Raw genomic sequence first — 17,257 nt, 5'->3', positions numbered from 1 at the left:
TTTAAGCCTAAGGTCTTCAACAGATCTCAGTTTTATTGAGGCTAAACACATTCAATGATTCAATGATAGGTTGGGATTGAGGTTAAAAAAAAAAAAAGGCTTCTTTCACCTAGTGAGAAGAGAGGGGGGTGGGGGGGAGGAGGGAGAGAAAGGAAAAGGGAGAGAGATTAAAGAGAGAGCGGAAAGGAGGAGGGCAAGGGGGAAAGAGAACGAGAGGGAGAGAGATGGGAAAAGGGAGAAGGAGAGGGAGGGAGACACACAGTGACAGAGATTTAAATAAGTAAATAAATAATCTGGGAGGGGGAGGCTACCACGACTACCACTTTGCTGATTAATAACTAAGGTATTCAATGACTTGCACAGAATTACACAGCTGCTAAGTATCAGAGCCAGGATCCAAATCAGATATTCTAACTCTTACATTTCTTGCTCCCTCCTGTCTCTTTCATAAGGGAGAAGTGGGAAACAGACTTCATGATACCAAGAAGCTGACACTGTATCCTCTATGTAGTAAGGAAACACCAAAAGACAGTTATAAGAGAAAAAGTCCATGAAGAAGATGCCTGCAGTGATGAAAACTAGGGAGAAAACTGTGTTTAACAAAATAAAAAAAGTGGAGAAAATTGTACTTAAAAATAAAAAAGTAAAGAAAATTGTATTTTAAAAAATTAAAAAGCAAATGTCTGTTTCAGGTGGGACTTGAATGATACTAGTGGTGATTCAGAGACTTTCTAGGCAATAGTAGATAACACTTTTGACAATGTTACTACTTCAAAGAGAGGAGATACAATAAGTAGCTTGATCTGCCCGAGGGATTTGGGATTCAGGACAATGCTTACTTTCTTCCTTTTTTACCCCCCCCCTTTTTTTTATGAGCAGTTCTCTTCTCTTAGTTTAAGGGATAAGTATCGAGGCTGAGCCTGTGTTTTTAATGGTAGAGGGAACTCCCTGATAAATTACCTCTGACAATACAGGTTGGTACCTTCTTTGTCTTAGAGTCACCTAAAGCCCCAAATGATTACCCAGAATCACAAAGTATATCAGAGATGGGAATTGAATTTAGGTCTTCCTACCTTCAAATCCAGCTCTCCATCCACTCTGCCATGTGGTCTTTCAACAGTCTTTTTGTTTGCTTTAGCCTCACATCCCTTCCCAACCTCCTTATCTCCCATACTGTTGTTAGATAAACTTATCAAATTACTATGAAATTTCACTAAATTTCAGTATTTCCCATTATATATTTGCAAAGGTTAGAAAACTGGTTTATTTTTCCTAACCATTTCATTGAAATGTTTAAAGCATTTCATTGTTCAAAAACAAAATCTTTTTACCTTTATTTCTGATTTGTTGCAAGTCAGAAAAATATAAAAGAGAGAAATATTTGTACTAATGAGAACATACATTTTAAAAATTGTAATTATGATCAGGACCCTTCCTTTGGCTTTAAAAATATGTGATACATTTTTGTTTTGGTTTTACTTGTACATTTATATGTTATTCATGAGTATGTTCAAGAAAAACACAAATAAACCAAGATACTGATTATATGTAGGCAAGAAGAGATAAAACTAGTAGCCTGGGAAGCTAGGAACTTGGATTCTAGTTCTTTCTAATTGTTAGACGAGTCACTTTACTTTGAGACTTAATGCAGAAATTCTCAAATTGAAAAAAAAAAGAATATAGAGTAATCCAATCCAAACAAACAGGAAAGTTTTCTGTCATAAGCTAACTTTGCTTGGATATTCTCTATTGATGGGGAATTTATCCACATACAATACAGACTTCTCTTAGTTTGAACATTACTAACTTCTAGAGCATCCTTTTTTATTTTGAATCCGTATTTCCCTCCCTGTAATTTCTAAGCATGAATTGGTACCCATTTTGTCCTATCAAGCTGCACAGATTATTTCAGCTCTTCTCAGAAGATAGTCCTTCAAACACCTTCTTGTCTGGTATCATTTTCTGCCTCTTTAAATCAAATAACTTAGATTAGGTAATGTATAGAATTTAGAATCCATTTTTTAGTGTTCTGTAATGCTGTGCTCCTTAGTCCTATTTGCTGGTCACAACTGTGCTGCTCTGTGGGTGTTCTCTCCTTGGAAATTTTACTCCTGCTTACTTGAAGGAAATGAACTGTTTTTTTCCACTGAGTCAATTTTTCCTGAGGCCTTACAAAGTGAAAATAATATAAGCTGTCATAGAGACATGATATGGAAAAGTATTTGGGTGAGCAACATGAATGAAGAAAAGCACAGACCTATAAAATTTTCATATGCAGGATGAGAAACCAAGTTTGGTGAAATTCATTAGATTTTTCTTACACACCTAATGTATGCCCAGCCCTGTACTATTCAGTGTAGAAACTTTAAAACTAGGTTCCTTATCTTAAGAAGCTAATAGAAGAGAAGATGGGCAATTAGGACCTCAAGTTTGACACTTCCTGGCTGTATAAAATTAAACAAATCGCAGCATTTCTGATCCACAGTTTCAAGATCTATAAATTAAGGAAATTGGACTAAATGAGGGGTTCTGTACCTGGGGCCCATGAACTTGGCTTTAAAAACTACTTAGATAACTATATTTCAATAAAATTGGGTTTTTTTTGTATTCTTTTATGTTTTATTTTATGTATTTAAAAAAAATTAAGGGGCCCATGACACAGAAAAGTCAATAACCCTTCCACTGAATCCTGATCCTAGGAGCCTATAAATATTCTTATAATAAAACAGATATGCATTTTTGTACAGCATAAATGCTTTCCTCATAATAACCCTATGAGGTAGGTGGTGCTAGGATTAGGTGAAGAAACTAAGAACTAGAGAGGTAAAAAATGAGTTGCCTATGATCATAGCTAAAATCTTTCAGAGCTAGGTCTAAACTCCAGGTCCAATGATTTATACTTTGTCACATACAAAAACATTATATGGAAGTAGATGCCCATCAATTGCAGAATGGCTGAATAAGTTATGGTACATGAAAATAATGGAATATTACTGGATCATAAAAATTGATTAACAAGATGATTTTAGAGAAGCCTGGAAAAATTCATATGAACTGATACTGAATGAAACAGGTAGAACCAGGAAAACATTGTATACAGCTACCGCAAGATTGTCTGATGATCAACTGTGATAGACTTGATTCTTCTCAGGACTTCAGTGATCCAAGGCATTCCCAATAAACTTTGGATGGAAATCGCCATCCACATCTAGACAGAAAACTCTGAAGATTGAATGTAAATCAACACATGCCATGTTCATTTTTTGTTTTTTCCCCCCTGTGGTTTTTTCCCTTTTGTTCTGATTTTTCTCTCCCAACATGACTTATATAGAAACATATGAAAAATGAATGTTCATGTATAACAAAAAAGAATTTGTTTTATATGTAAGTAGGGAAAATAAAAATAAAAAAATATTATGTGAAAGAAAGAGAAAAGTTAGTGTTTGGGGTAGCTAGGGAAGTCTTGAAATAATTTTGAAAGCTAGACAGGAATTATTGGTCATACCTCAACCATAGAAGAGCATGTAGATTAAGGTGATAGTGATGGTAGAGCATTGTTGGAAATCTGTTTTTTAATGGAAGGAGGTTACAAAAGGAGTGAGGGGAGTGGATTTTGAATCCTGAATTTGTTATTTATAATTATGTAACTTTGGGCAAGTAACTCTTTGGGCCTCAGTTTACTCACTTGTAAAATGAAAAATTTCCAATAAATGGTCCATTTAAATCTAAACATAAGATCCTATGAAACTACAATTTGATTTTGAATCAATTATTTCCTAGTCCAGTGGTTATGGGCAAGTTATTTCAATTCAGAGAGCTTTTATCTTCTTATATGTAAAATGGAGATAATATTTTTACTGCTTAACTCATAACTAGCTGGAATGCATACTGGATGGAGTATCTGCCTTAGAGCCACAAAGACTCATCTCCCAGAGTTCAAATCTGCCATTGGGCACTTACTAGCAGTGTGACCCTGAGCAAATCACTTAACCTTGTTTGCTTCAGTTTCCTCATCTATAAAAAGAGCTGGAGAAGGAAATGACAAACCACCCCAGTTTCTTGACCAAGAAAACCAAAGAAAAAGGGGGCATGAAGAGTTGAACACAACTAAAAGTAAACAACTGCTTAACTCACAAAAGCATTGTGAAAAATATTTCATCAATCTTAAAGAACCCTCTATCTTTAACCATCCTTGATCCCCTCAATGTTCACCCTTCCTGAACTATCTTGAATTTACCCTGCATTCATTCTGTGTATATATACATACAAATGTTGCTTCCCTGATAGAACGAAAGTTCCTAGAGATCAGGGTCTAATTTCTGTCTTTATATTCCCAGGACCTAGTATATTATGCTTATTAAACATTTCTTGATTGATTAATTATTAGTGAGAAACCATGTTGTGTGTGTAAACTGGACCTCAATTATAGAAGGATCTCAATTATGGAAGGTCTTGATTATGTAGTGTTTGGACTTTTTTCTGATGAGCAGTAGAATCATTGCAGATTCTTAAGCAGAGATATGACATAAAGAAAACCTGATTTGAGGGAAACATAGGATAGTAGAGAAAGAAGGTAAAAATCCTGTTATATTACATAAACTCCCCAAAAATCTGCCTTAGTCCATAGAAGGCAAGATTTTAGTTGTGCCATAATTTTTAGTTGTGTAATAATAAAAGTTATTTACAATAACTTGACTGAAAACTAACCTTTCTACCAGTTCCTCTAGTTTTTTAGTAGTTGGAGAAGGCAAATGTTCTCTAGTCCATAAAAGGTCATGATTTATGGTAAAAAGAATATGGAGTAAAGCTACATTATAAGGGTAATAGATAATCAGACAGGTAATCCAAGGTGATAATTTCACTGAGTAGTTCTCTGGAGAACAGAGTATTTGCAGTTTGTCATTGGGGCCTTAAAATGAAATTCCCTTATATTATGCTGTTGAATATTGGTGTTTTAACAACCACAGCAGCACTTCACCACCCCCACCAATCCATAAGATTGAAATGTTTCCATTTGAAATGTTGTCTGTTTACATCCCATATTTCCTTTAAGTCTTATATTTCATTGTCATATTGACACTAATTCGACTCAGGATGTCACATCAATACTAATACCGTTCTTTATTTGGCATGCTGTTCCAGAGGATTTTTCAGAAACCAATTACATTGATCACAATGTAGAGAGAGGCATTGCACAGCCAGAGAAAATGGCTACCTATGTATCCCAACTCAGGTAAATCAAGCTACAATCCTGGCTGACAAGAAAGTAGGCTATCTTTGTTACCTGAAAGAGTTACTTGAATTCTGAGATTCTTCCCTGTTAAGATTTTCTATGATTCTATCATTCTAAGCCAGATCTAAAGGAAATTAGATTTCAGATCTGAAAAAGAATATAATAAGACCTGGAGCTACAAGGGACTTTAGGAAGATTATCATGTCTATCTCGTTTTTCAGAAGAAGAAAGTGAGATATAAGTGCAGGATTTGAACCCACACCCTTTCAATCTAAATTCATTATTCTGTGCTACCATGCATAAATCAGTTTCGTTTTCTTATTCTTTCAATATTTGGTCACAAATCAATATGCTGGAGAACAAATTAAGCATCTCTGTTGTGTTCTATTAACACAATACATGGAATGGAGAGCTATAAGTTAGAGTGAGTATTTACAGTACATGTGTTGGGGTATTAAATTTGGTGCTAGACCCAATTCAAATAGGGTAAGTTACAGATTTTTCAGATTATATCTCCAGGGTGAGTCTGCAGTATGTCACTGGGAAAATACATAGCAGGAGGAAAGCAAGCTGGTCAGTAGAATGAAATGGCTGTAATTGACTGTATGATGTTAAACAAGTCACTATCTTTTCAGTCTCCATTTTCTCAATGGTGAAAAGGCAGCTAGACTAAAGAGAGTAGCTAAAGTTTCTTCCACACTTCCAACAATCATGCATTCCTCTTGAGATAACTTTCTATTTACTTTGTAGAAAATATATATGTACATAGTTATTTGCATATTGTTCCTTTAATTTGAATGTGAGCTCCTTGAGGGTAGATAGAGATTTTTGCTTTTCTTTGCCAGCACTTAGCACACAGTTCCTGGAAAGTAGAGAGCAGCAAATAAATAAATATTTGTTAAATGACTAGACCAATGCAGCTATGATTAATCAGAGTCCAAATGATCAGGATGCTCAATTAGCTAGCATTTTGTTGTTGTTACCATTTTTATTTGAAAAAGAAAATGTCAAAAAAGTAAGTTGGCATCATATTTAGCAACAACTTATGTGCTAGGTTGGCAGAATGCCTACAAACACTACTTGCCTTGGATCATAGAAGGTTAGCTAAAGAGATATCCTGGTTCCATAATCTGACCCATTCTTATGGTTGTTTTATATTTATATTTTTGTTATTCAGTTATTTCAGTTGTGTCTAATTCTTTGTGACTCTATTTGGGGTTTGCTTGGTAAAGAGACTGAAATGGTTTGCCATTTCCTTCTCCAAATCATTTTACAGATAAGGAAAATGAAACAAACAGGTTTAAGTGGCAAGTGTATCAATTTGGCAAACCATTTCAGTATCTTTGCAAAGCTATATGCAGGACAAATAGGAAGTAATTACAAGACCCTGCTATGCAGAATGTAAAAGTGATCGAGACATATACTCAGGGAGTTAAATCATGAGAACTATCTTCAAATAAAAAGGACAGTGTCAGAATTATAGACTGGAAAGGTCTCATTGATCATATACTATGTGCCTTACCTCCAGACAGATCATATCACAAATCATCACTACTGAAAGGATCTCTCCTTCTGCTTGTCAGCCAGTATCAGGGTTTCCTGCTAAATGACTCCTTTTAAAGTTGTCTTCTTTCCTCTTTCTTTGTTTGTGGAGAAAAAGGTCAGAAATCAAGTCCCTAATATGCATGTTTACCCTCAATGTCCTCTCCCTGCCTCTCTGCCCATTTTGCTCACCTGCATTGACATCTTCTTCCACTGAACTTCTAGAGCATAGACATTGTTATTTAACTTTTCATGTATATTCATCCTTTCACATCAAATAGACTATATGCTCCTCATGGGCAGGAACTAGGGTTTATTTTTCTTTGTATTATTCTTCACCTTGCCAAGTTGGGACCTTCTTTGTATATAACAGGTATTCAAGGAATATTTTATCGACTAACTTGAGGTCAGAAACAGAAAACAACTTCCCATTCTGTTTTCTAAATACTTAACAGTATTGTAATTAAAGGAGTACAGGCTGGGAGGGCAGAGACCTGGATTAAAATTCTGGCTCCATCAAATCCCCAGTTAAAGGAACATGAGTTTGGAACAAATCACTTAATCTCTTCAAGCCTCAGCTTTCTCAACTGTAAAATTAAAAAAAAAATGTATTACCTATCTCATAGGGTTTTTATGAGGAAAGTATTTGATAAACCTTAAAGAGTATATAAACATAAGCTTAGAATCCACAATTGAACTCAAGTGCTAATGAAAATTATTCATTATATTCAGGGAGTCCAAGAGCTTCCAGGCCAGGACCTAGTAAAGAAAAGAAACTGTGAAGTTGTACCAACAAAACCCAGGCTGCTGTTAGATATTAGAAATGGGTTCCCTCCACAAATTAATAGGGACCAATGGCTGAGCCAGCCCTGGGGACATAAATCATGAGAGAAGCAGGGAGAAATGAGTACAAGGCTTTTCTTTCTATTTAGTAATTTATCAAGGGAAGTGGCACATTAATAAACATATTTCCCTTGAGGTGTGGGAGTAACAGAGATAAATATCACTGTCAGATCTGGCCTGTTTCCCCCAGTTAAAGGAGCATGAGACTGTGGGAATCCAAAGGCAAGGAAGAAAATCTTAATAGTTTTTGGATTTTAAAATGTGCTTATTTCCTTACTATGCCTAGCCATGGAGTAGGGGAATGAGTGTGTCAATCTTTCTTCTTTTTCATATTTCTCAGCAAATTGGTAATTAAAGATCAGTAGAAGTTATCAGGTTTTTTTTTTTCCTCATAACATTTTAAAATTACTCAGAGACTATAGGTTATGTAGGTACTCAAATATTTGTTGAATGGATGGATGAATGAATCAGCAAACAATTCACCCCAGTCTTATCTCCTATTGCTCCCTTACTTGAATTCTCTTTAGTCAAGGCAATCTGTTTATAGTGCGTGAACATACCATATATCCCTCCACTCATTTTGGGCTTTTCCCACTGCTCTCTATATAAAGCATATTGTAGAATGACCTCTCTACTGCTCTCTTCCTGTCCAAATGTCAGTCAGTCAGTCAACAAGCATTATTAAGAGTTAACTGAATGTCAGGCACTCTGTTAAGAATTAGAAATAAAAAAGAAAGGCAAAACACCACACCTGTTATTAGGGAACTCATATTCTAATGTAGGAAACAACATACAAACAACTGTATATATACAAGAGATATGTAAAGTTAAAAAATGACTTATTAAGGACTCCTGTAGAAGACTAGATTTGTACTGAATCTTAAAGCTAGAAAAGCCAGGAGGGACAACTGAGGAGAGAAAATAACCGAGCATGCAAGATAAACAATGAAAAAGTTGGAACAAAGTCAAGACAGAATTACCTATATGAAGAATAGTAAAAAGACCAGTTTCACTGCATAGCAGAGTATGTGGAGAAGAAGAAAGTAAAAAAAGACTATAAAAATAGATGTAAAGGGTTTTAAAACCAAAACAGAGTAGTCCCCCTTTTTTAAAAAATGGCATTTTATTTTCCCAATACAATTTTTAGCTTTTATTAAAGCTTTTTATTTTCAAAATATATGCATGGATAGTTTTTCAACATTGACCTTTGTAAAACTTTCTGTTCCAAATTTTCTTCCCCTTCCCACCACCCTTTCCTCTAGATAGCAAATAATCCAAAATATGTTAAATGTGTTAAAATATATATATATGCTAAATCCAATATATGTATACATATTTATACAATTATCTTGCTACACAAGAAAAACTAGATCAAAAAGGGAAAAAATAAGAAAGAAAACAAAATGAAGCAAACAAGAACAAAAAGAGTGAAAATGTGAAGTGATCCACACTCAATTCCCACAGTTCTCTCTCTGGATATAGATGGCTGTCTTCATCACAGGATCATTGGAACTGGCCTCAATCATCTCATTGTTAAAAAGAACCACATCTATCAGAACTGATTATTGTATAATCTTGTTGCAGTGTATAATGATCTCCTGGTTCTTTAGCATTCATTTTAACAATATTTTGGGTTACAAATTTTTCTCCCTCTTCTTCCTCTCTTCCAAAAATGGTGGACATTGATATAAGTTATACATATGCTGTCATGAAGAACATATTTCCATATTAGTCACAATTGTGAAGGAAGAAAAAGATCAAAAGAAAGAAATATGAAAAAGAATAGAGTAAGTGGGAAAAGTATGCTTCAATTTTCATTGAGGGTTCAGAAATTCTTTATCTGGATGTAAATAGCCTTTTCCTTTGAGAGTCCTTTGCACGTGTCTTGGATCATTCTATTACTGAGAAGGACTGAATAATCATAGTTGATCATTTGTGATACTGTTACTGTGCACAATGTTTTCTTGGTTCTGCTCATTTCATTTTGCATCAGTTCACATAAGTCTTTACAGGTTTTTTTTTTTTCCCTGAAATTTGCCTGTTCATCATTCCTTATTGCACAATAGTATTCCATTACATTCATATATTACAGCTTGTTCAGCCATTTCTCAATGATGGGCATTCCCTCAATTTCCAATTCTATGCCACTACCAAAAAAAAGTTGCTACAAATATTTTTTTAAATGTAGATTCTTTTCCTTTTTTTTTTTTTTTTTTGATCTCTTAGGAATACAGATCTGATAGTGATATTGTTGGATAAAAATATACCCTTGGCATATACAGTTTGATTGTCCTTTGGGCATAGTTCCAAATTGCTCTTCAAAATAGTTGGATCAGTTCACAGTTCTATCAATAATGAATTCTTGTCCTAATTTTTCCACATTTTTTCCAACTTTTCTCTGGAATACTAATTTATCATTGTGTTGATTAGAGTTCCTAAGTCTTTCAAAGTATGCTTGTACTTACAATAGTACTGTTATTGTTCTAGTTCTGTTCACTTCTTTTTGCATCAATTTATGCAATTCTTTTTAGATTTCTCCAAAACCACTCCCTTCATTATTTCTTAAAGCACAATAGTGTTCCATTATACTCACCTACCACAACCTACTCAGCCTTTTCCCAGATGATTGGGTAACTCCTCAGATTCCTAATTTTTTGGCATAACAAAAAAAGATACTAAAAATATTTTTGTGCATCCTTAAGAATTTTGAGGATTTTAAAATTTGCTTTTGTCGATTTTTTTTGCTTAGAACTAATTTCTCCTTTAATATATTCTTTCTTTTATTTTCTTGGTTTCTTTCTATCTTCCTTTCTTTTTTGCTTGCTTCCTTCCTTCTTTCCTTCCTTCTTCTCTCCCTCCCTTCCTCCCTTCTTCTATCAGTCTTTTTTTTACCTTCCTTCCTTTCTTCCTTCTTTTCTTTCTTTCCCATTTCCCTTCTGATTCCATGTTGAATCCTTGTGAGTGACTAAATCCATACTGTGTACAAGATAATATGATGACTATTTGTGACTATTTATTTTGTCATTCAACAATGAGGCATAGTTCAAAAAGTACTAGGTTTAAAATTTCAGAAGGACTGGATTTGATTCCTGCCTCTGCCACTTAATAATTGTGTGTTCTCAGGCAAATAAGTCATTTAATCTCTTTGGGTTTCATTGTCCTCTGTGAAATGAAGAGTCTAGACTAGATGATCTTTAAATCTTTTTTTAGTTCTAGGCCTGTAATCCTAGAAAAATGGTATGGCCTAATGGATAGAACATGGGCTTAGTGTCAGGAAGATCAAGGTTTGAGTTTTACCCAGCTCAAATGCCAACTAGCTGTGTAGTGTGGGCAATCCATTTGACCACCTCTGATCTTCAATTGCCTCTTCTATAAAATGAAGAAAATGAGATATAATAAATGAAAGCTTGAATGTAAAAAGTACTATGAATGTAAAAGTAAAAAGGGCCACTGTGATAGGTTCAGTGAAAGAGAGAGAAAATGAGGGGAAAATATAGTTTTTATAATGCTTTAAGTTTTGCAAGGCACTTTGTAAATAGGATCTCATTTGATCCTCCCAATAACTCTGAGAGGAAGGTGTTAATCTTTTTATTCTCTATTTTATAGATTAAATTACTTGCCCAGGATCACAGAGCTAGTTAAGTGTCTGAGGTCATATTTGAACTCAGTCAGTTATTCCTGACTCCAGGAGTTTACAGGCTATTTGGAAAGCCAAGACAGTAGAAGGGTCAAATAACAATCCCAGAATTGAAGCTAGTAAGGTATTATTGCCCAAAGAATAGTAAAAGTAACAAGTATTCTGTGTATTGAAAGGAGAAAGGAATAAGTTGGGTGAGTTGAGGAAGATGTCACAGAACTTGAGCAGAACTTGAAAGGATTTGGGGGATTTCATTGCATAAAGAGGAAAGAGGTTGTTTACTTGGGGTGGGGGGTGAGCATACACATGCATTTATGCACAATCAGGAATTTTTATCAGTATCAGTGGTACAAAGATGAGAAGAGAAAGTAAGAAGCTTATTCTTAATGGAATGGAGTGTATATTTAGGAATTCAGTGAAAGATATACTGTAATTTTTAGAGAGGCAGAGACTTTTCCTGAGAGCCTGGGAATCCTGGGAGAAAGAGAAAGAGGTGAAAAGTAGACAGGAAACTGTGAGGAAGGAGATAAAGGCATAAATGTGGGAGGTTAGGGATAGAGAAAGGGAAAAAGGGAGAAGAACAAAGAAAATCCACTGGGCCAGTTGAAAGTTTGAGAAGGTCAGCATTATACTTACAAATGATTTCAAGGCTGCTTAGTTTTCCAAATGAGAGAAGCAGGAATAAAATTTGCCCCTCTTGAAGGAAAGGAACTATTCAAAAGTATAACATGATGATACTATGGGAGTCACAGCAGAGCTGGAGAGTAGTATGGGGGGGGGGGGGAAGGGTCAATAGCTTTTTTCTACAGAATAACTATTGATAATAAGCCACAAACTGCAGCTGATGAGAGATGAGAGCCTAAACTCTGAGCTGTCAGATTGTGTGTGTGTGTGTGTGTGTGTGTGTGTGTTTAAATATACTTTTATTTCCAAGTTCCCAGAGTCTCAACATTCTCATGAATTGATTACTCAGCATAGTGCAAGTACTTCCTTCCCTTTCTATTCCTCCCACACAAGCTCATGCAAGTCTTCAGCAAGTCCCAAATGCACCTTGTGTAAGTTGGCTTCCTTTCCCAACCTCTCATTCATAATCAATGGAAAGGCCTTTTGTTGTCTTTCTAATTCTCTCTGCATCCCTAAAAGGGCCGACCGTTTAAAGGCTAAAAACCTCAACCATTCACCCAATCTGCTGGCCAAGAGCATCGGGAGGCCAGCCAAGACTCTTGATTAGCTGGTGTTTTTAACAATGGAAGCCATGCTAAGAGCCATGTGACATCTGCTGTCCCTGGGTGCCCTGCATACCCACTTTTATTTCTGGAGGTGGGAGCAACAGGCTAAGGAAAAGCTCTCTCTCTACAAGATAATTCTAGACTGACTTATTCAAGTAGCACTGAACATTCCTTCATTAAGGAATGATATAAGTACCCTGTTTTCAGCAAAGCACTTTGCTAAATATCCAGGGGAATTTACAAAGATAATTAAAATATACCTGCTTTTATTGAGTTTGTCATCTAGCACTGAGGCACAAAACATGTTCAGAAACATAGTGTAGTAGAAATAAGGGCTAAATCTTGAATTTTAAAACCTAGATTTGAATATCAGTTGTAATATTTACTTACTGTATAACTTGGGTTGGCACTTGGCTCTCTGGACTTAAGTTTCTTTATAAAACTAGGGGATCCAATAGCATGCTTTAAAACATTCCTGTGAACCTATATATTACCGTAAAATCATAATTAGCTATATTATAACCCCCCCATAGGATATGAATAAAAGTCAAATTGAATCAGCAAGCATTTATTAAGTTTCTACTAAATAGTAGGTACTGTGCAAAGTACTAGGGACACAAAGAAAAAAAAAAAGAATCCCTGTTCTCAAGGAGCTCACGTTCTAATGGGGAAGGCAATATAAAGACAATATAAAAATAAGATATGTGAGAGAAAGTATTAAGGAGGACCATGAAAGACTTGTGATAGAAGCTGAGTCTTAAAGGAAGAAGGCAGAGAGGAGAAATGAGAGTATTCTAAGCATGCGGTTCAGCCAGTGAAAGAGAAGAACCAAGTATTAGCTTTGGCCTGTTTAAGGGGTGGCTTTTTCTGGACTAATTATCTCCTAAGGTCATTATGAGTAAAGAACCTATTTAGAAACCAAATTTCATTAGTTCATTTAAGGGTAATTAGGTCCTGGGAAGTTGATTCATGATAACCATAGTCACATGAGATGGATTTATAAACCAAAATGCCAGTTTATTAATTTATAGGGGAAAATGGTGCTGTTTTCATGGGAATTGGAATATGTGAGTTAGTCAACTATCTCCCAGAGGCAGTCACACAATGGCATAAAAGAACCTGGGTTCAAACCTGCCTTCAACATTTACTACCTATGTGACTTAAATGGGCAAGTCATTAAAATTGTCAATTTTCTCTTCTTAAATAAAAAAGGAGTTGGACTTGATCTCAAAGAATCCTTTTACCTCCATATTTATAAACTACTAATATGAAGAGAGAAACCTTTTTGGTAAACTGAATGAAGATCAGAAGGTGGCTTAAAGATCAAGAGCCAGAACAAGGAGATATAAATGATAAAAGATCATAGTAATCAAACTAAGGTGTTGGCTTGGTTAGCCCGCCTTTTTCTCGATAAAGATAAATGTGCTAAGCACATCTCTATATTTGTCAGTGGGCTGTATGGCATATATTTTTCTCTTAGGAAGAGTGATTCTGAAATTCTAACTATTTGTATCCCCTTTTTCTAATTCCATGCAAATCCTAAACTCTTTTGTTCGCAGTTGCTGTTATACAATACCCCTATCATTGTTTCAACTTTCTTCTATATGTAACAGTTCCCAGGGTTACTGTTTATTTTATACTGATATTAGGTTGACCATCTCCTGATGGAACAATAGCAAAGCACTTTATTTCTTCTCTCACTCAGTTTTTTCTAAGGTATAATCAAACATTTATAGCATCAGTAGCCACTAAGTTATGTTCCCCTCTGTTTGGGTGAAATCCGTAGGAGTTAAAAATTTTGGTTAGCTAAGTCCAAAAATGGTAGATCCAGAGGAAATCAATTCCTTTATTTGATATATGAAGTGAATTAACTTGCCCCCAGTAATACATAGAACTGAAGAACTAAGGTCACCTGATTCTTATTTCCAAGGGATTTTTACTAAACCATGTTGTTTCTGCTTTTCCAAACAAGCATCAACAAAATCATAATTAAATTAAATAAGTGTTATTATAAAGGAAAGGTATTCAAATTATTGAGAAGGTTTCAAATGTTCAATAATATGATAAACTCTCTGCCAATTAGGTCTTTTTAGATATGAGAATATTTTAAAAGATAGTTAGACTAAAAAACATAAATTGTATAAGCACAATTTAATAATTGACAAAGATTTAGTGAGTATCAATTATGTATATGCTGGGTGTTGTAGCGGGTCAGAAAAGTCAACATTTGTTATGGACCTTACCCTCCAGAAATTTTCATGCTGGATGATGACGATTAGTACTTAAAGATTGGGAAAGCACTTTGCAAAGATTCTTTCATTTTATCCTCACAAGTCTGGGAAGTAAATATTCTCATCACACTGAGATGAGAAAGCTGAAGCAGGCAGAGATTAAATAATTTACCCAGTCCTACAACTAATAAATGATTAAGTTTGAATTTGAACTCAGTTTTTCCTGATTCCAGACCTAGTATTCTAATTCTAATTGGGAAAATTCTAACAGAGAAAACCTAAATCATTTTATTTTGCTTCTTTTAACACTGTTTTCTGTCCTTATTAAGCAGAGCAAGCATCAGAAGAAATTGTGGTGAAAAGGCAAGAGTACTTGATAGAGATTTGGGAGAACCATGTTCTGGTCTAAACTTTTCTACTACCTTGATAGCCTTGGGAATCTTTCTAGTCAGTCAATCAGCAATAAACATTTATTAAGTTCATAATATATGTCAGGTACCTTGTGAAGCACTGAGGATACAAAAAAGAGGCAAAGATAATCCTTTCCCACAATCTAATGGGGGGAGACAACAAAGAAATATATACAAAGCAAACAATAGATGGGATAAATAGGAAAAATGAATAAATAAAGGCACCAGACTTAAGAATTCTAGTAAAAAAAAAAAAATGGTGAAGTTTCCTGGTGGAAGAAATTTTAATTGAGATTTAAAGAAGGCTGAAGTCTCAGTTTTTTCACCTGTAAAATGGGAGGAACAGGGAAGAGGTTAGACTGAATGATCTCTCTAGTGTCTTCCAGCTCTATGAATCTGTAACTTATAAAAGTGAAGTTTTCATTTGGAAGCATAAGCATTAGAAGTGTATTGTACTAAGGCAAGTAGGTAGTACAGTGGATATCATACCAGCCCTGGAATCAGAAGAACCTGAGTTCAAACAATTGATACTTATTAGTGCATCTTATTTGCTAAAATAAAAAGGAAAGATAGCATAGAATAGTTCTGGATCCTCAAGAACTAATGATGATTTGAGAAGATGCAAAGGATGCTATTAGTTTTCAAGAGCCAGAGTTGAAGAGAGACAAGTTTGAGCTTTGCTTAATGAAAATACCTCAACATTGACAGTCAATTTATTTGAATTCAATACTTGTTCCACCATTTAACATCTCTGTAACTATAAGCAAGTGGTTTAAACTCTGAGACTCCGGTTCCTATGTGTAACTGTACTTAATTCTTAGGACTACTGGGAAAAAAGGAAAGCATTTTGTAAACCTTAAACACTATGGAAATGGAAAGTATTATTATAACATATATTATAAAAATTCAGGCTTATATATGATCCAGCACATCTGCAGATGAGTGAAGCAGTGCCTTCAACACTGTACTTAGAAGCAAGAAGGCTTGATTTCAAATTCATCCTCAGACATTTAATAGCTATGTGACCTTAGGCAAGTCCTAGAATTTGCCTGTTTGCCTCAGTCCCCCATCTTAAAACGGGGATAACTGTAGCACTTTTCTTCCAAGGTTGTTGTGAGTTTTAAGTGAGATAATATTCATAAATTGTTTTGTGAACCTTCAAACACAAAATAAATACTAGCTATAACTACATATTCTTTTAATAGAGTCTCTGTTGTTTGGCAGGGACTGGGTCTTATGCCTTCTTGTATAAAGTAAACTCCATAAGGTCAAGGACTTCTTTGTTTTTGTCCCTATATGCCTTGCACTGAAGACAGTACCTGGCATGTAACAAGCACTTAATGTTTGTTGAATTTAAGTTAATTGACTGGGTGGTTTGTTTTAAAGGTTCTTCTTTCATCCCCACAGAAAGCATTTCAGACTAACTAGCTCTGCCTTTGCTTTTTCTTCTGCAGTGTCCAGATTTTCCAGTCCCCGGGTGACCCCAAGGTTAAGTCGCAAGCGGGCTCTGTCGATCTCCCCGCTCTCAGACGCCAGCATTGATCTCCAGACAATGATTAGGACCTCTCCGAACTCTCTGGTGGCTTACATTAATAACTCCCGAAGCAGTTCAGCAGCTAGTGGTTCTTATGGGCATCTGTCTGCAGGGGCAATCAGGTAAAAGAGAGAGAATGGCGCATATTTGATCTTTGGTTAAGGGATTAATACCTAGTACCTCTTGAACTTGGGAATCTCCAGAGTCAGGGGAGCAAGTTTTCAGGTGCCAGTCTAATTCAGTAAGTTTAACTGCTATACCTCAGAGATCAGAAGCTTTGGTCTGGGGGAATATGGTGGGAGTGGTATTTAATTGGTTCTTTGAACTGTGGAAGATGGACAGCAAATGCTTTTACAGATCAGCATAAAAGTAACTTTTCCCATTAATGTTTCCTTGAAGATTATTGATAAAGAATCCAATAGCCTTTTGTGGAATTCATCCTCACTTCTGACTTATTGGGGTGGGGGTAGGGGTAAAATCTACCTTTGAATCTATACTCTTCCCTTTTAATGTGAATGGTGAAATTGGCCAAGTCCATGACAAGAGATACAATTATGAAATAAGGTACACACCCCAGGTGGGTGTTTTAATTTCCACT

General features: G+C 35.3%; 1 protein-coding gene across 3 annotated transcripts in view; it reads left to right on the top strand.

The window, feature by feature from the left end:
• Positions 1-17,257, top strand: part of GLI2 (GLI family zinc finger 2) — a 395,398-nt gene that overhangs the window by 333,302 nt on the left and 44,839 nt on the right. For all 3 annotated transcript variants that reach the window (XM_051985726.1, XM_051985725.1, XM_051985727.1), the window contains one exon: positions 16,580-16,781. In XM_051985726.1, the coding sequence (XP_051841686.1) occupies positions 16,580-16,781 (202 nt within the window). The remainder of the gene's footprint in view (positions 1-16,579; positions 16,782-17,257) is intronic.

Source organism: Antechinus flavipes, chromosome 3, assembly GCF_016432865.1.
Source record: "Antechinus flavipes isolate AdamAnt ecotype Samford, QLD, Australia chromosome 3, AdamAnt_v2, whole genome shotgun sequence".
Taxonomy (NCBI): domain Eukaryota; kingdom Metazoa; phylum Chordata; class Mammalia; order Dasyuromorphia; family Dasyuridae; genus Antechinus; species Antechinus flavipes.
The sequence above is the reverse complement of the archived record's forward strand: the minus strand, read 5'-3'. Positions and strand labels throughout refer to the sequence as shown.